This window comes from Cheilinus undulatus, linkage group 22, assembly GCF_018320785.1.
Source record: "Cheilinus undulatus linkage group 22, ASM1832078v1, whole genome shotgun sequence".
Classification (NCBI taxonomy): Eukaryota; Metazoa; Chordata; class Actinopteri; order Labriformes; family Labridae; genus Cheilinus; species Cheilinus undulatus.
This window is the reverse complement of record NC_054886.1, coordinates 7865108-7885556: the sequence shown is the minus strand read 5'-3', so window position 1 is coordinate 7885556 and position 20449 is coordinate 7865108. Positions and strand designations below refer to the sequence as shown.

Sequence of the window (20449 nt, the reverse complement as noted above, 5' to 3'; positions counted from 1 at the left end):
GAAGTAAACAATTAAAAAAGTTGGAGTTTAATCCAAACTGAAATGAAAATGTACAAAGTATCTGATCTATTACAACACAATTCACGGACTCTTGACTTTAAATCTTGTCACTTTATCAAAATAATATCACAACTGATGGCACGAGCAATGGGACATCAGTCGGTCAGAGGGTCACAGAGGTAACACAACTCCATGGATGTAAAGAAGTTGATTTTTGTGGTGTAAATCTGCAGGTCTCCACATCAATAGTGGACAGTAAATTAACCTAATAAAGGCAAGGTCACCTGTTGTTTACATACTCTCACACTGGACTTGTGATCTCGCAATTTCCACATGAAGTCAATGTTGTCCTGGAGCTTGAGATTGCTCATCTTCAGCTGCAGTTTAGAAACAGATCTGGGGGGCGAGGCACGCTCTGTTGGTTGTAACGAAACTGCTGCACAAAAGCAACACTGCAGACACGCAGTATGTGCAATTAGTGGGTCAACTCAATCTTCATTCAATAGTTTATGCCAAACCTTACAAATGCATGATTCCTTAACTCTGTCATGCCAAGGACCCAATGAAGCATTAGTCCCTGGCAAGACAGCCTTTTATGCAAAATACCATAGTTTCTCTATGTGGTAAATCTTAAAATGAAGAATACAACTTCCTTGTTTTAATTCACAGTTAATAATCTCGCTATTTTTGCAAACAGTCCTTTAGGTTCTGCATCAACTATAATCAACATCAACAGTAACAGTGAACATATTTGATACAAAGGAGAGTAAGAATTAATTAAGAGAAAAGCATTGAAGAAAATGTGTTTTATACTCAATAATAAAGGCATTTTAAAAGTAATCTGTATATTATCTTTACAAAAACTGTCTTTGGTAGATTTTTGTCTTCATAGCATATCTATACCTCTTCCCCTTCAAGTTTTCTTGATCCAAATCGCATCCTAGCGACCCTGTTGGAGTAGCACACCCAATTTTTAAAACACACACTGTCCTAAAAGGTTGCCCACAAGATGGTCCACATGTAGCAAACAATGTAAACAACCTGCAAGGTAGCCAACAAAGTAGTAGAGACTGTATGGGGTGGCACAACTTTGTAGTTCACAAAGAAAGCTACAAATTAGAACACTAGGGTAGCACACAAGGTAGCACAGAGGGAAATTTGCAAACTAGTATGCCATGTAGCTCAAAAGGTAGCATACAGATTTTGCACAAGGTAAGCTACAATGAAGCCCAGAAGGTAGCACATAAGTAGCAAACAGCTAGCCCCCAAAATGGCTAGTCCGTGGCAGCACACATAGTCTCAAAAGGTAGCCAAGTAACCTTCAAGGTAGCACACAGGGTAGTTTGCGAACTAGCCCATTAGGTAGCTCAAAAGGTGGTATATAGATTGTGTACAGGGTAAACTATGGGGACCAGATGGTAGCACAACAGCCAGCCCCCAGATTAGCATCAACGTAGTCCTTAGCAGCACACGTTGCTTCAAAAGGTAGCCAAGTGACCTTCAAGGTAGCACAAAGGTAGTGGACAAGGTAACCTACATGGAAGTCCAGATGGTAGCACTTATTCGCATGTAGCAAACAAGGTAAAATGGCATCAAAGTAGCCCACAAGCTGTCTTAAAAGTTTGCAAACAATTTAATCAAATATGTAAGCCACAAAGTGCACAAGGTGGCCCACAAGAGAGCCACAAAAGGGGGAAGAATTGTGCACAACTAGTCCACGTGGGACCACACAAGGTTGCCCAGAAGTAGCCTACATGTGGCAAACAAGGTACTCCATACTAGCCAACAAAGTAGCACAAAAGGTAGCTCATAAATCAGCATGCATGGAAATCCAAAGGTATCTTTAAAGGAACCCCACAATGCAGCCCATATGATAAAGGTTTGGCTTTGAGGTAGCACACAGGCAGCACAAGGATAATGCAAAATGTTGCCCACAATTTAGCCCTAGGTTATAGCCCAGAAAATAATCCACAGATAGTATCCCCTATAAGGCAAAACATAAAGTTACAGAAAAGGCAGCACCTGTTTCAATGCACTCTCTAGTGTTTTTTGAGGTCCATTGTCTTTATTTCTTCAAAGTAAGCAGTGTGAAATGGTCTGAGTATGAAGCCTGCAGCATCTCCCTCATACTTACGCTGCTTACATCACTTTATATCATGCATAGTGGACTGTCAGAGGAATTGTTGTGAACTTTTAAAGTTGCAGAAGATGTGTGAATTTTGAGTAAATTCACTAGATACAGGGAGCTAAAAGGACCCCTACATTAGCTCATGGTAACATGGGTTATTTCTGAATTACACCGCAGCACATTCATAGGGATGAGAACATGGAGTGAGATCAACCTGCATTTAACACCAGCATGCACACCCACTCTGCAGCAGCAGCAATAACGTATACACACCAACCGCATCGAGCACAAATCAGTTCAGGTTCCAGCGGTGAACCTGAACCTCCATCAGTCCTCTCCTGCCAGGCCTGGAGGTGTTTTTAAAGCAGCAGCTTGATCTCTGGCTCATATTACCAGAAATCCTAGTGTCACAACACACGCTCTAACCGCCAGTCTCTCTCTCTCTCTCTCTCTTTCCATCCATCCCTCTCCTGTCCCTGAGGGAAATTAAGATGACTCCATTCCTATGCAATTAAATGCTCTCATGCTGTCTGGCCTTGAGTGTGTATGTGCGAGGAAGATGAGATGGCAGATCGGTGCACACTCTTGGACGGGAGACTGAAGCAGAAAGTGAGAAAAGTGACTACATCTAATCTCCCTCTATCTTTTCATCGATTGGAGGAACCCTGGACCCCTGAGATAACGCCTGCCAATTAAACTGGCCGACACAGTTGGCAATCCAGTCGAATCACAGCTTAGCTCACCTACTGTACCTCTTGGCTTTCTTTTAAGCTTATGTGCTGCCTGTTTTTTTTTTTTTTTCTTTCCTCTGAGATTCAGAAGATGACTCTGGATTGAATAACTGGTACGTGGGAAGAAATGGTGCACGTAGCCAAACTGCAATTAGAAGATCAACAAAATTAAGCACCACCACATGCGCTAATCATTGCCCTGTCAAAAAACATAAATGTATTCCAACTGAATTTGCTTCTGTATAATTTACCACAAAGGAAAGTCTATGTGATTAAAGCAGCTTTCAAATGCTGTATGAGCCTTTTAATTCAGACTGTACCAAGGAAAATCTGGCATGTAATGTTTTGCTTCCAGCCTTTTTTCCAATCATTCTTGGGTTGAAAAAAGATTGGTGAATATCTTCCATGGTGTCTTTTTTAGCCCGTTTATTAGTCAGTCTCAGCCAGTACCAGAGCTGATGGTGGAGGTCTTGGTAAAAGCTGGGTCAGAGGCTTTTTAATCATATATATCATAGGGGCCTGTTGCATTTGCTAAAAAAACTTCTTGGACCTATTGTGAGCTCAAATATTTGAAAAATGATCAAACATTGGTGTATTCTTACTCCAGAAATACAGCATTAGTAATACTAGTATAAATTTATATTTTGGCTGCCTTTAAGCCAGAGTCTGATCTAATTCAAATCAGCAGTTTGTCTTTCATTTCAGTGGATTCCTTCCTTAAATCACACATCTTTAATGAGATGACTTAGACTTTTCATCCAGCCTGCCAGTGCAAATATTCACATGCCTCTAGCTCGCTTTTTCGATAACACACAAGAGCAAAGCTTTCTCATTTCCTCTAAAAATTGTCAGCTTTGAAGGAGCAGCACAGCACTGCTTCTACAAAGGCGCACAGAGCGATGAAATGGGTACATCCTCCTACCTTTTTCTTGTTAGTCGGGCAGATGTAGAAGCTGGTCACTACAATGGTAGTCCCCGGCATCAGATTGAGTTTGGTGTAGGTGGTGCCGTAGTCTGTAGACCTGGAAACAGACAGAATGTGAAGTGATGAGTTAGTGAGGATACTCTTAGAGCATTTCAGTGAGTTGGATTGAATTATGAGAGCTTATAGCCATTGCTAATTTAAATGTTCTTTCCAAACTCTTCTCCAAATTCTCCAAACTTTGCACAACTGTTCACTCTGACTTAAGGATGAACTGATTAGAAGATGGAGGTCAAACACCAAGGTCTTTGGGCCTCATGTTTAGCCCTTGTTTATGAGATCAGTATGAATCACACTGCCAAAACCACCCCATCCTTTCCCTGTGATCCAGCAGGATATCTATACCTCATCGAGGCATGAAACCTGGAGGTTGTTCTAGCTTTATGAGTCTCAAATCTCACAATATCAGTAGTGAAACACATTTTGGTAATGCTTTAGAGAATAGGACCTCTGAAATCATTGTTGCATGTACATTAAATTGAGAATTCATCTGGTTTTATAACTTCTTTGGATTGCATTTTCGCTAAACTCTTTGTTTTCTGGGTATTAAACCAACAGCAGCTCCATGAAAACCCTTTTCATTGACGGGAGGAGATTAAATCTGCAAAAAGCCCTGCAAAGTCTGACCTGCCTATTCCCTAAAACTGCCCTTAAGGCACTCTATGAGCTCTCTGTTCATCATATTACCACTTTGCGGTCTGTGGTCTGAGCTCGGTGACAAATCAAAAATGGCTGGACAACTTGTCACTGCCACGACGGTGCAGCCTCAAAATGGCCTCAGGCAAGCAATGAAGTACCGGCCTATCCCCAAATCTGGCAGCTTTAAGAGCAGGTACAGGCTGCTGTGTATGTGCTAGAGATTGATGGCTATGGCTGCTGGATTGTTTCTCCAGTCCTCCTCAGTCACACCCGCCGAGCCCAGTGAAGGTGATTGTTTGTGACAGCTTTTGAAAAATGGCACAAGTTTGAGCTCAGCAAGGCTGCAGAGAGGTGACCGCTTGTGGATAATTAATGTCTCAAATTCCTGTCAGGAATAAACAGAAGAGACTAATCCAGCACACGTAATGCAAGAACAGAGATGAACGCACAAAATATGCATTTCAATATATTAAGGGAATAGATTTTAAGATTTCCTGCATCCTCGACCCTGAGTTCCTGCTGCTTGAGTCCTACGGTAATGTGAAAAATGAATTTTAAAAGTAGTTTCCTTTAACTAGCAGCTTCCTTACAAGCTAAAGTGACTGCAACAAAATCAGTATTTGTCTGATATAAATGTCTCAAGTAAAGAGCTGGCTTTAGTCCAGTGCTGAACTTTTAGGCATGTTTGGGCCCACAAATGAGACTGGGGTAAGGTGTAGATTTGACAAGTAAGCCACCTGGGAGCACCACTGGACAGGAAGGAGGACTGGCACAACAAGTTGTGCTCTGGATGTCCTTGCACGTCACAAGGGGCAGGGGAACAACAAAGTCCACACCTTTGGGGTGGAGTAAGGGCTGGATGTGGAGAGTAAGCATGGCCAAGGCTACCATCTGGGTGGGGAGTGGGGTTTTGACAAGTGTGGTTGTGCTGTGAATGCCCAAAGGACCCAAAAACTGCTGGCATTTGGGGGCGCGCCGATGGTCGAGTGGTTTAAGGCACGCACCATGTACGCGGGTCGACCAGGTTCAAATCCGGCCTGTGGCCCTTTGCTGTATGTCTCACCCCCACTCTCATCCCTGTTTCCGAGTCTATCCACTGTCCTCCTCTATCCAATAAAGGCCCAAAAATAAATCTTTAAAAAAACAACAACAACAACAACAACAACAAAAAAGACGCTGGCTATCACCAGGGGTGAAAAGAGATGCCATCGAGCTTGACCTTGAAATGTGTGCCAACATGTCAAGCTTGACTTTGGTCAACCCTGCCCTTCTCTCCAGCCCAAGGTTGTGGCACATAAAGCCCCCTGAGGAATCTGTCCCAACATGCATGCCTAAAACTTATGCACATGAATGTACATGTCCTTGGTCTTCCCTTTCAAAAGGAATCAATAAAAGCATCAACCAACAGCCCAGGTGCCGTATCCTCCCTCCATGTCGGACCAAGTAGTACTGTATTATCTGTTATACTTCCAACAGTAGGGGTGTTTTCACACCTTTGTAATTCAGGGAAGTTGGATCTATGTGAAACACAACAAGAGAGCTAAAGTAATGTTGAATAGGTTGTCTCTGCACTCCATAAACCAGACCTGGAGCAGTTTGCAGCTAGAGCTCAACTGACCCAGCAGCAGCTGCAACATACCTGGCTGACTCTCAACACTCCAGTAGTCGTGTGAACAGCAGCAGTAACATTATGGCTATGATGGCGTTTACACTGCAGCTGATAAGTCAAATCATTTATAGTCATTTGCAATCCAACAGGGTTGCAGCACTTTGAGAATGAATCCTATATCATCTGTCAAAAAATAACAAGCTAACACTCTCACCATCTCCATCCAGTTCAACTTTTTTAGATGATTTGTTTGTTTGGGTTGTAATATCACACTCTATCGCAGCTATATCTTCAATGGAACATCATTACTGTAAAAAAAAGACCAGAATCTTTCATGAGCTGCCTGGTAAATTATTATTTTAATGGCACAGTCTGGAGCATTTTAAAACAGTGATTTCATGTTTTTCCTGGATGAAGACAAACTTTGACATAAAACGTGTATTTCTGCAGGGATCTTGTCTGTAATACTGTCAGACACATTGAAAATCAATGTCAGCCTGTTAGTTGAAATAAAGACAATATTTGTGGACAATTTTTTTATTGAACGTATTCGTCTGCAGGGGTTACGCTTTGTTTTGTAAGCATTTCCAAAGCTAAGTTTTCTGCTCATCTTATTAAAGACTTGGAAAATAGTGCACACGTTCATAAATACAAGACTCTAAAAATGCAAATGTTACAAATATGGCTGTTTTTGTGTGCAGCTTTCTAAAGATAATTCAGAGCCCAAGCAAAGAAAAGCTGCAGCGTGTAGTCGATGTTTGAGCGTCCAACAGGAGGGCGCCTGAAAGAAGAGGTCTGATGAAAAAGAAGGATGAGTTAGCACGTCGGCCTGGTTAAGGATGAGAGGATTTACTTTTTTCACACAGTGGGCCATCAACCACTGATACACTCACAATGACACACACGCTCGAAGCCCCACCAGGCCGTTCAGCAATCAGCTCTCCCAGAGTGCTCTGATACCGCTGGAGAAAATGGAGTGGCATAGCAGGGGAGGGCTATTTCTCAGCAGAGAGCTGCAGAGTGTTTTCATCTTCCTTGCCGGCCTGTGTGAGGTGTTTAACCCGGGATCACTCCGAGGACGTGGACAGATCTGAGGTGATGGCTGTGTTAGCAGCCAGAGCTCAGTGCTTATCTCAAAAAGCCCACTTGTAGTTGGAGGTGGGGCCTGGCGTGAGGAGGCCCTCGGGGAGGCTGGATCATCAGGGTGTTAGCGCAGGAGTACACACAGAGCTGTCAGACTTGGCCTTAATGAGTCAAGAGGAGGGTAAGCCTTTAGGGTTTTAAATGTGGACTCATTTCTTTTATTCTTACTGATAAAACACAAGAAAGTGCTGCACAATAAACCACAATTTCATTACTACTGAAACATGAGCATTCACAGAAAATGAATCGCAAAAGCTTAAATTTATCACAAAGAAGGAAAATTATTTTATTCAAGCATTACCTCCTCATTCAGCATGCTTCTTCACATCATATCAGTTTGAGTTTTAGCAAGGATGTACTGATACTAGAAAAGAAAACAAAATGCATGAGCGGATTGAGTTTTGTCTGAATCACAAACGCATTCCCTTCTTTCTATTCCCCACATCGGAAGCTCTTCATTGAGGACCACATAGTGAACTCATCATAATAAAAGTAATAACTCAAATATCTGAGCCAAAAGGTGTTTTTACCTTTTTTTTAAACTCCCATCAACCCTGTGGTGCACAGACAAGCTCCTTTATCCAGGACAGTTGGGGCTTTAAGAACATGTGTGCTACAGTAATGTCAAATCCATTTTAAAAAGTTATGGGACTATAAAGATTAAAATAAATAAATAAATAAATGGAAATAAAAACTCTTAAGTACCAAAAAGTGAAAAGATAATCATTCTGAGACAAGAGATCTTCAAAACATTCACATATTTACAAAAAAATTGCTTGCACTTTGTCAGTTGTCTCTTAATGTGCTAGTTCCACAGAGGGACATGTCACAGGCTTTCTGTCTCTCTTTCTCTCAATTATGATATTTTTGTTATGATATTTCTACCCTTTATAGATTTAATCTAGTTTTAGTCAACAAAAACTAAAAACATTTTAAATCTAGTTTTAGTCCATAAAGGTTCTCATATTTTAGTCTTTACTTTAGTCCACATATTTATCCTCGTGCCTAAATCTGGTACCAAATCATGGTGATGTGTTCTAGCACCCTGCAAAAAAAAATAAAAAAATAAAAAAAATTTAGTGTTCAAAATTAACTGAATTTTAAAAAACCTGTATACTCTACTTTGTCAAGAAATGCACATGATTTACTGTCATTAATAGTTTTTCTTTTTCAGTAAATTTGCACCGATTGCTGTTATTAATATGTGGCTGTTCTGAGAGGGAGGAGCTGGGGTGGAGGAGGGTTGTAAAAAGTGGCTTGGAGAGGGAGCAGCAAAGCATAGCCAGGCTAGAGGAGTTTAAATATGGCAGCATAGTGCAAATAGCATGGTTCAACACACATCAGCTGACCACAAGCTGGCGAGGGCTTGTTTGAGATCAGCTGATCTCAGTTATACAGTATATAGAAGTGCTTGACTCCATAGCCTGCTGGAGCTTATGCCATGCACTCTACTGGAACATGTGTGTTTGATATCATGAGAAAGGTTTGAATTGCACTTATAAAGGCTCTAACTCCTGCTCTACATTTTGATAGTTTTTCTAAGCATCTCCTGTTGGAATAGGAATGATTCCTCCTTTGCCTCCTAATATAGCCTGATTAAATAAAAAAAAAAAACCCATAGACAAAGATTTTAAACTTATTTTTTGGGAAACTCCAAAACAAACCCAGAAGCTGGCAGCAAACTTTGAATGATGCAGGTTTTCCTCTCAGTGATTATCTACTGGATTTTGTCAAACTGTTTGTTTGCCCTTTGATGCCTTTAATAAAAATGTTTTGGATTTTATTTGTGTTTTTACTGGAAACAGCACCAAAAACCTCCTGCTGCTGTCGGAAAAAGGCTTTGTGGAAGCATTTTTGACCTATCTGAGGAATATTTTCTTTGATTTGTGAGTAAGAGAAATACTTTTTATAAACCAAAAACGGCCATTTTTATCACTGTTGGTTGAGAAGTATGAATTACTGCTGGTTCATCTAAACAAGCAGCTGCCTGGAGGGAGAAAATCAACATGGATATGTTTAAATGTGTAGCTCTGACAGATGAGAGGTTTAAACTAAGCTTTGAGTGGCTTTTTATGGAAATTGTTAGCTTTTTAATAAATTTATTTAGAGACTAACTGAGAAGCGTTGCTCTTCCATGATTATAATAAGACTTACTAGAGTGCTTGTGAGTCATAACAAAGACTGAACTCTGTTGAATGATGTTTAACAAAGTCATTATTTCATCAACATGCTGTTCACTAGCTCTCCTTCTCCTCTGAGAGAATAAATGCACATCCACTGTATGGCTCCTCATGATAACCAGAGCTAATCTGAGTGTAACACTGCCTCCTCTCTCTCCATCACACACTCAGAGCCCTTCATGAGCAGCCGGGTAATGAGCGGCCGGGGTCGGGGTGGGCCTGGTGCCCAGAAACACTTCTCAACATCTGGACGATGACTTTTCAAACTCCCTACTCCATCTTTCTGTCAAATGAGTCTGTTGCCATGGAGACTGTGACTTTACATCCGCTGGCTGGAATGACCAAAGGTGGAGGAGGATTTAAATGCATGGTGGGTAAAATCTGCAACCATCAACAAAATAATAACAAAAGGTGATGTTGAGGGTAGTAGGAACCATGGGAATGATTCCCTGTTACTCCACCCAACCCACCCCCTGATAAAACGCACAGCCCGAATCCCAAAATAGTTGGGACACTGTGTAAATTGTAAAATCAAATGCAAAAGCAAGTATCATAAACTCATATTGTATTAACAGTAGCGCATAAACAACATATCAGATGTTAAAACTGAGACATTTTACCATTTATAAAAATAAAAGCTAATTTTGACAATGCAAAAAGGTAGGGAAGGGACAACAAAAGACTGGAAAAGTAAAAGCTGGAGGAGCATTTTAGACAGGCAGATTCTCTCAGAAGTAAAGATGAGCATAGGTTCACAAATAAAGGTCAAAATTGGATTCTTGTTATGTTGGGGCCCTCAGGGGGCACTGCGTTAAAAACAGGCATGATTCTGTACTGAAAATCATTTCCAGAAATCTCTGCCTGTCAAAACAGTCAGCCAGAAATCCACAAATACAAGATAAAAGCAGTAGCATGCAAAGAAGAAGTCATATGCGGACAAATTTCAGAAACATAGCCATCTTGTCTGGGCCAAAGCTCATTTACATTGACTGAGGCTTCATGGAAAACTGTTCTGTGGTCAAATGAGTCAAGATTGTAATTCTTTTTGGAAACCATGGAAGCCGTGGCCTGCAGACTAAGGAAGAGAAAGCAATCAAGCTTGTCATCCTTGGCCAGTTCTAAAGCCTGCATCTCTGATGGTATAGGGTCGCATTATTGCCTGTGTTGTGGGCAGCTTACACACCTGAAAGGCACTGAAAAAGCAACATATGCTCTCATCCAAATGACGTCTCTTCCAGGGAAGGCCTTGACTATTTCAGCCGGACAATGCTAAACCACATACCACATCCATCACAACAGCATGGCTTCACAATAGAAGAGTCCAGGTGCTGCTTGCAGTCCTGACCTTTCATATAAAATCCAGCAAAAAAGACCCAGGACTGTTGAGCAGCTAGAATCCTACATCAGACAAGAATGGGACAACATTCCTCTCCCAAAACCCCAGCAACTGGTGTCCTTATTTCCCAGACATTCAGGTTAAAGGAGGAGGGGATGCTACACAATTGTAAACATGGCCCTGTCCCAACTTTTTAGAGTTGCCATAAAATTCAAAATGAGCAGATATATTTTTCATGCAGTGGTAGAATGTCTCAGTTTAACTTCTGATATGTTGTTTATGTCCTACTGGGAATAAAATCATTGCATTTAGTTGTTATTTACATTAAATGCAGCTCCCCAACTTTTTGGGAATTTAAGTTGTATGCAGCTAATTCAATGCCCAAGAAGATTTGATTAATAAATGTAATAAATAAATGCATTTCAGTGTAAAAATTTTACACATTGCACCTTTAAGATAAAATGGAAACACATCCAAACACACTAACTTTGGTTCATTTAATCAAATAATAGCTGCAGCTCTTGAGGTGGCTGAATAACATAATTTTTTTCCTGTATTCATGCGGATTCAGCAGTGTATTCTTCAAAAGCCTTGCCTAGAACCAACATCTTTTACACAAAGGACTTTCTAGTGTGAAAAACATTAAACTGAAAATTGTTGCCATGCATGCAGAGGGAGAGTCAGAGGGCAAGGTGGAAGACGTTTCAGCACTAATAAGGCTAATTCGGGGGGTTGGGTGGAGGTTACAGTGAAAAGTCAGCAGCCCCGGCACCTTATATGGAAAGAATAATGATGTTGAGTTAATAAGAGGGCTCGTTTTGTACTGTCTGCCATCCAGACCTTTGGATTAATAGAGTGGTGGGGAGTGATTGTAGATTAATGAGGAATAATTACTTTGAAACAGAGCGGAGGAGCGGTGGAGAGGGGGGACAGTGGAGTGTAGAGAGAGAGAGAGAGGGGTGAGGGTTTGGTGAAAACAAAAGTCTAACCTATTTCTTAAACTGGCAGCACAGCTGCCTGTAGCAAAAGCAAAATGGATATTAGAGCATTCATACAGGTTTTCAAGTATCACAGTTGCACCATTAACAATGTCTAGATCCTCTCAGACAGGGTGTGCATATGAAGCAGAAATATATTATCATTACTGCCCCTTTAAAATATGTTTTTAGCTTACTGACATCTGCTTGCTATTTGCAGAAGTGTTACTAATGTCTGCAAAATTTAAATGATCAGTCTCATAACCAATCAACCAGTTATTGACGACTTCCAGCCTTCACTTCCTGTTCCATATGCTGCATTATTTATTGTCCATAGCGAGATAGTGAAACCTCAGGGTGCTCCAGCTTCCTCCTGCAGTCCAAAGACATGCTCGTTAGGTTAATTGATGACTCTAAATTGGCTGTAGGTGCGAGTATGGCAGCTTCTTATCTATATGTCAGGCCTGTGATTGACTAGCAGTCGTGACCAGTCTAAGGTGGCACCCTCCTTGTAATTAGGGATTAAGATTTTACAGTAATCAAATACTCTCATTACCTTATGAACTCTATGGTCTCATTATGTAAGAAAAAAAAGACCTCCGGGCCCTCAAGACATTAAAAACAGGCTTGATTCTGTCCTGGATAACACTGCATGGGCTCAGAAACACTTCCAGAAATCACTGTTGGCCTGTCACCTACAAATGCGAGGTAAAGCTACATGCAAAGAAAAAAGAAGCAATATGTGAGCCAAAGCTCATTTAAAATGGACTGAGGCTAAATGGAAAACTGTTCTGTGGTCAGATGAATCAAAATTGCAAATTCTTTCTGGAAAGGATGAATGCATCCATCCATGCTGAAAAGCAGATAGTGGTTTTATAGCAACATGCTCCCATCCAGACGTCTCTTTCAGTGAAGGCCTTGACTATTTTAGCAAGATGATGCTAAACCACATGCCACATTCGTCACAACAGCATGGCTTCACAGGATAACAGTCTGTCTGCCTGCAGTCTAGACCAAGGTTATTATAGTTAACTAAAACTAACAAAAAAAAAACAAAACAAACCAAAACAAAACAAAACTAACTATATATCTAAAATTTTAATGTAAAAATAATTTTAGTTAACTGAAACTAAATAAAAACTTTACAAAAAAAAAAAAAATATATATATATATATATATATATATATATATAAATAACTGAAACTTAATTCTGTGCCGACAAAACTAACCAAAATATAATAAAATTAAAGACGAAATCTACTTAATTTAGTCTTCGACAACAGTAGACTGACTGACATGGACACCCATGCCTGGACAGTGTAAAATCTTCTGATTTAGATTGGAAATACTTTATACAGTGGTAATTTTGGGTCTCAAAAAACATAAAAATTGAATAAATAGAGAAAAGTTAAGAGGCCTTTTAGGTCTGGCCCCTGACAAGTTCCCCATATTGCCAATAAAACTAAAACTAACACTAAAACTAATAAGTAATAAAACTAAATTAAAGCATTTCTGCAGACTAAACTTACAAGCCAGAAGAAAAAAACTAATAAAAACTAAAATTTTAAACTAAAAGTAAAATAAAAACTTATAAAAACTCAAAAACTTTTATAACCTTGGCCCAGACCTTTCCTAGAAACCATTTGGAACATCATAAAAGGAAAAAACAGGCAGAGAGGAGCCGGCTGGAATCCTACATCAGACAAGAATGGGACAACATTCCTCTCCAAAAAGTCCAGCACCTCACTTCCTAGAGGTTTTGGAGGTGTTGGATTTTTGAAAAGGATGCAATACAATGGTAAACATGGCCCTGTCCTGACTTTTTTGATATGTGTTGCTGCCATTAAATTCCAAATGAGCTTCATGAAAAGGTTAAATGTCTCTTACAACATATGATGTGCTGTTTAGGCTCTATGTGAATAAAATATGGATTTATGAGATTTGGCAATCATTACACTTTGTTTATATTCACATTTAACACAGTGCTCCAACTTTTTTGGAATTGCAGTTGTATTTATCTATGGGGATGTCCTTCAGCCTCGTCTTCATTTTGTCTGCTTTGTTTGGTTTATTTCCTTTAAGAAGGCACTTCTGAACTTCAATTTGGTTAAATTTGTAGAAACCTCTCGTTCAATTAAAATCGTCAAGGCCTTTCAGTCTGCAGAAACGGTTTTTAGAATCCTTCCTGGTCCCATCATTTTATGACATGGAGGCAGAAACATTCAATTCATGCTTTAAACAAGCTCCCACACACAGGCCATTAGACGGAGGCCATACAGGCGAAATAATAACAGAGGAGAGACGGAAACCACTAGAAGACGGAGGTATAAGAGCAGAGATGGGAAAGGGAAGGAAAAGACAGAGCTGGAAGTGTCTGAGCGTGGATGTGACAGAGACAGACACTGCCGGTGAAATTGTATTTTCCTTGATGCGCTTGAGAAAACAGAGAATGTGGAAGCACTTTAGGACGGCGACAGGTGCTGATTCAGATTTAATGTCCTAATACGTCAAGGCTGCTCCCAGAACCTGACGTCTGCAGGAAGACAAATGGAGAGAGGTGATCGGACGCGGAATATAAAAAGTAGAAAGAAAGGAGGAGTGGATATAAAACGACCTAAAGATTCACCTAAAGGAACCCCTAAGGTGGGCTCAAACTCAAGAGAGGTGTTGCAGTCAGATCCTGTTCTAGGTTTAACGATAATCTGACTGGACTGAAGAGATGGAATTGGATTCTGCTAAACATCACATATAATTAGTGCAACAAGCTGCAGTCAGACTTTTAACCAAGTCCTCTATATCCACTCCAAGACTCTTGTTTTCACCTTTAAAGCCCTTTGTAGACATGCACCGGCCTACTTAAACAATCCCAGCAGTGCTGCACAGATCTGTAGACATTTACGACTCTTTACAAACTTAAGACCTATCGATTTATACTTTAATTTCCTGAATCTGCTATGTATATTGTTTTTCTTTTTATCTTGCCTGCTTCCCATTTGTCTTTCTTGTGAAGTCAAAGTGACTCTCTCTTCTCGCCAGGCGCTCTTTAAGTCCATCTTGCACTTTTCTCCTTGCAAATTGAGACATGAACAGTGAGTCCCTAAACACGGGTTCCTCACAGGTGCATCTAATCACTGATTAGGGCCTTGATTGAGCACCTGTGGAGCTGGAAAGGTTTGATTAGTACATTACAGAGTACGCCATCACCTAGTATCAAGCAGTGTTTTCTCCAGAAAGCTAGAGGAAGCCAGGTGTATCATACTGGTGCTGTGATTTAAACAAAACCCTTTGTTTAAGGGTCTAGGTAATCCCTCTGTCGTCTTAGTGTTATGTCCAATCTTTTATTGTTTCATAAAGTCTATACGCACTGTTACTGAGTATCCATGTCAGGAAAAACCCAAATATGGTGACTGCAAACTCATTTGCTTATCACGTCTCTATGAAGTTGAAGTTATGCTTTATTTTCCCTTTAAGATGCTCCTGAACTCTTTGACTATGAAGCCATGCTGCTGTGATGGATGCAGTATGTGGTTTAGCATCGTCTTGCTGAAATAGTCAAGGCCTTCCCTGAAAAGGATATTGTCTGAATGGGAGCATGTGTTGCTCTAAAACCTCTATCTACTTTTCAGCATCGATAGTTCCTTTCCAGATGTGTAAGCCGTCCATGCCATAGGCGCGAAAGGCCGGCTCAGTCTACACAAATTCAGCCAGATTTTTGCCCAACTGCAACGTTGCAGCTCATCGTCAAACTCGGGCCAGAATTAGAGTGTCAGGAAGGACAGACGGTCTTGTTGTGTGACCCAATTTACAATGCGTCCAAGACGCCCCACGACCAGGACTCTACAAGACTAGCATGTCAGAATGTTTCTTACATTGTCGTCTAGTTTGACACCCTGACCTGACGTCAGTGACATGAAACCTGACATCTGTCAACAGAAGAGTTCTACCTATCTATCCTCCTCTTGATACATCAATGAGTGTTAACCATAATCAAATTCATAATTGTTGTTTATTTTCCTTTTTAATGAGCAAAAGGCCGCTACAATCACACAGAGCGCTTCTGTTGTAGAGTGACTGATGCTCTTTGACCCGCCCCCCTGACAACCTGTGAACTCAGTCTCAGTCGTGGAGACAGTGGTGACGTCAGCATACGGTGAGCTGTCGGGATCACTTTTGTGGAGTGGCCAGGCTGTCCGCCAAGACGGGACAAGATTTTAGAAAAAAAATTTTCTGGAACTGTTCCACAACTTTTAGCTGCAGTTTTTCACAAACCCATCTTTCCTTCTGAGAGACTCTGCCTCTCCTTTAATACACAGTCATGTTATTGACCTGTTGCCAGTAGTTAACCTAATTAGTTTCAAATACTCCTCCACCTTTTTCACATTAGTGCTACGTACTTTAGTTTAGCCTTTTGTTGCCCCATCCCTACTTTTTTGAGATGTGTTGCTGCCTTAAAATTTAAAATAAGCTAATATTTTTCCATGATCCTGTAAAATTCACCAGTTTCAATGTCTGATAAGTTGTGTATGCTCTTTTGCAAATCATTGCCTTCTGTTTTTCACACAGTGTCCCAACATTTTTGGAATTTTGGTTGTACTTGCACAGGTTTAGATGCCCAAAAGCTCAGCAATCCTTTAGTGATTCAGACCCTCAGTCTTTACAATTTGCAGGAAGTGAATAAGGCCAAAGATGATAAAAGGATGCATAAGTCCAAATACACTTTAGGCAATTTGCAGCTGACTTCTGACCTCACCAGTGTAAATTTGCCAGGTATGCATGGCAATGATGCATCCACATAGTGTTGTGGTGTTGCCACAACTGAGAGGTAAAATGTGTAACCTGTAAGGCGCCTCACTGTTCGTGCAAATCAAGAGATATCTGCAGTCAGGGTCTCTGTTTAAGCAAAGCTAATGAAGCCTTAAAGCTAGTCAGAAGACAATCATCTCAACATGCTGGTGGTCTAAAATCTGCCGACTACCGAGGCGGACCCAGACAACCAGACGGCCCGGCTGTTGGATTTGACAGCACTCATCAGTGATTGGCTGACATACAGATATCCCAGGGAGCCCAACTAGCAGTTGGAGGGCAGCTGGGAAGGAAGCCAGAGTCCTCCGACAACACAGAGGAATCCTAAGACAGTCCAGTGACAAGAGTGATGAACCACAAGACAAACCAGCTTCACTGCCAGCGAATCGCTCAGCATTACTGCCAAATTTTGTCCAGAGCAGGTTAAAGCTCTGATCATTAGCGATCATAACAATCTATATTTCTTTTGGAAAGAGCCGAGACTAAGCAGGCGATTTATCGCAGGAAAGGTTTCTGCCATGGCTTGTGTTTAAAATTACTGCTATGCGATGACTCCCATTAGTGCTAAAGCAGATTTACAGTCGTTAAAAGCAAAGCATCATAAATACCACTTGACTGATTGCACTTTCAACAAGTCAGGTCCCATTTTTCCTCTTTGGGAAAGTAAACTTGCAGAAATACAGACTCATGAGGCATCGCTGTGACTAGAGACAATGAAACGTTGAGGTATGATCCCATCTGCTTCACACATGGACAGGCCATGAATGTTGACCTCTTTCCGGCTTACATCTTTCCTTTAGGATTGACCATTCCACTCGTCTGCAGCTGTTTTTCACACATCAGGCGACACCTCTATCTGTTTATTTTCACCGTAGTGCCATGGTTATGGATGGTAAAGCTCAGGGAGTCTCAGGTGTAGCCTGGACAAAGACTTTATGGCCATCTGCTCTGGCCTGATTGTGTCAAAGTCGGCCTTTATTGACTGCAGAATGGAATTCACAATGATAAAGTACATCCTCTACGAATCCATCACATCTCACAGGCAGAAAAGCTGCTGCAGAGTTGTAGGGAAACTTTAAAAATGCCAAAGGGAAAGATTACTGTGCTCCCATGAGACATTTCCAGACTGGGCTGTGACGGTAAAATACAGTTTTTAACCCTTGATCGGCGCTGAGTGCCTCTGCTGTTCAGAGTGAGGTGTGAACCGGTGCTGATGGGAAAACAAAAATATTACTGTTGAACTTCTCTCAGCCTTGAGATGAGAACAGCAGCAGTGTCCGACACTCTGGCAACGACTTGAGAAAGGGCAAACAAGCTGAAGTGTCTTTTTAAAGGTGCAGGTCCACTGGAGGAGTCTCTTGTTAACCAGAGAACAAATGGGTAACAGGCTGTTGGGTTAAAAAAGGTAACAAATGAATAATTAAGTCCTAATTTAAGGGGGAACATAAGAGTAACTAACTGCAAATTAACCTAGGAACAAACTTATTAACTGTTAGTTAAGCCTATCAGGTCAGGGGAGCAAATGCTGGATTGGCAATTCATCACATCAAACTTGGTCCTGCATTGCTCTGGCCTCCTGATGGCCCCATCTTTCTAGGAATGCGCCTAGTTATCCCCTCCATGAAGCACATGGCCACCCCCAAAGTTTCTAGGCACTCCATATGCAATGAGCCAGATCAGGCTTGTAAAGCGCACCAGTTTCCCATAAAAACCCAGATATTGCCCCCATATCCAGCAGCTGACCCTTCCAGCCCCCACTCTGCTGAGCATGCCATCCTTGGACGCATGGTCTTTCCAGTGATACCCAAAAATGCACCAAAGGGAAGCTGCCACAAAGGAGTTCAGCCAGCGTCTGTCAACGTCCAGGAAGACTGGGAGGACCAAAGACCCAGAGACCCATCCACATGCTTGGATACCAGGAACGCCACACTAGCTGTGTTTGCATTACCCTTAGAAATGTGCAAAATCTAACAAAGCGCAATTAAAAACTAATGGAAACACCTGAATTTAAAAAAAAACTTCTTAAATATTGCTACAAAGTTTGTACGCTCTCATGAGGTTTTTCAGATGCTTTGATATAGAAATGTATCACAAAAGGGCAATGGAAATGTTTTTTCCACATTTACATGAAGTCACAGGATGTAACGTATGGGGTCACATGACCAGTTCGCTCTGAGACAACGTGGCGTGGTACGTGTTGACAGAAGAGGAGACGAGACCTTTTGTTAACATCATACTTACACCCTTATATGTGGCTTTTGCCATACACATGGACTTTGCCTCTGAACTAAAATACCTTGCTTTCATCTTTTGGCAACAGCTGTAGATCTTAACCTTACCAACATGCAACAGGTTTTAAACATCCAGCTTCCTTGCAGTGGAGATGAGATTTTGCAAGGCTCACACCCAAAACTCCCTTCAGTGGAAAAGCTTTCAAAGGGCAATTGTACATTGTCAAAAATTAAGAAATACCGCTTATATTTTGTGAAAAACTGTAATGGAAACCCAGCTACTGTCGTGTACAGTGAACCCATCACCCCGATGGGGCAGACTGGAGGATTGACACAACCCAATCTTGCTCTGGATGTCCTTATACCAGGGTCATGGGAAAGTAATCTGATGAAAAATAATGAAGTCCACACTTGTATGGTGGCGTAAAGTCTGGTATACACTGTATGATTTCATGCTGTCCCTTACAAAAGATGATCAATGGTGGCGACATCTTTGGTCGTAGCTCTAAAACAGCACTGTGAGAGGTTGACAGACGGCTGTAGTCCTGGTCTTGCGACCAAGGATAGCCTGGGATAAAATTCTGACAGTGTCAGCAATTTAGGATGCCATCTCACATCACGTTGCCTAACCAGCCAATCGGAATGCAGCGAGAAATGACATAGTGATAAACAGGACACTGGCGCTAACAAACAAACAGCAGCTATGGGAGTGGAGATTATAATAAAGTGCAGAAGTTTGTGGGATTCCAGTAAGGAGGTAAATCTTGATCTCAGATGTTTTTCTAACAGTTGTTGTTGCTTTGCTTCATTATTTACCACGACACCGGCAGCGTAGATGGATGACGCACATCGATGATGCCTATTTCTTGCATACCAGCGTAGGTCATAGCCTGCGATTTAGCCATGTTTAGTGAAAGCTGTCATTGTACAGTCTGCACACATCAAACTTGATGTCATATGAGATTCATTTCTCACAGTGCAGCATGCCAGACTGTTATAAATGCACAGTAGGAGGCTGTAAGAGGCTTTAGGGGTGTATGTGGAGAGTAGGAACAGCCTAGGGAAATAGATTACAATGTTTTTTTGCCCAGGGCACACCTAAGATCAAGCCAAAATTTCAAGGCACACCAAATCCATATATATACAAAAATGCCTATTTAAAACATGCTACAGCAAGTCAAGCATATGGCATTAGTTCAGGCAGGAAACAAGGTCAAGCACTGCTATATAATCAAGATTAGCTGATCTCAAGCAAGTCCTCGTCAGCTGACGGCCGGCGGATTTGCTTTTAAGCACGCTGTTGGCTAATCACACTCATGCTGCCATATTTAAACTTTAACCTGGCTATGCTTTGCTGCCACAATTTACAACCCTCCTCCACACCAGCTCCTCCTTCAGCTTTTCTCACACAAACCCTCATCTGCTGACAGCCAGCTGACTGATTCTAATTGGCTAATCACACTCATGCTGCCATATTTAAACTGCTCTTGCTTGGCTATGCTTTGCTGACACTTTTTACAACCCTCCTCCACCCCAGCTCCTCCTTCACAGAGCAGCCTCATATAAATAACAGCAATAAGTGAAATTTTACAACTGCCAATAAAGAAAAACTATTTATGACCACAAATCGTGTGTTTCTTGACAAAGTGGTCCTGACTGAAAGTAACTGTATAGTTACAGTAATTCTTTA

At 41.3% G+C, this 20449-nt stretch overlaps 1 protein-coding gene across 6 annotated transcripts in view; it reads right to left on the bottom strand.

The window, feature by feature from the left end:
* Nucleotides 1-20449, bottom strand: part of sorcs2 (sortilin-related VPS10 domain containing receptor 2) — a 543426-nt gene that overhangs the window by 270358 nt on the left and 252619 nt on the right. For all 6 annotated transcript variants that reach the window (XM_041779627.1, XM_041779628.1, XM_041779631.1 and 3 more), the window contains exon 3: nucleotides 3782-3881. In XM_041779627.1, the coding sequence (XP_041635561.1) occupies nucleotides 3782-3881 (100 nt within the window). The remainder of the gene's footprint in view (nucleotides 1-3781; nucleotides 3882-20449) is intronic.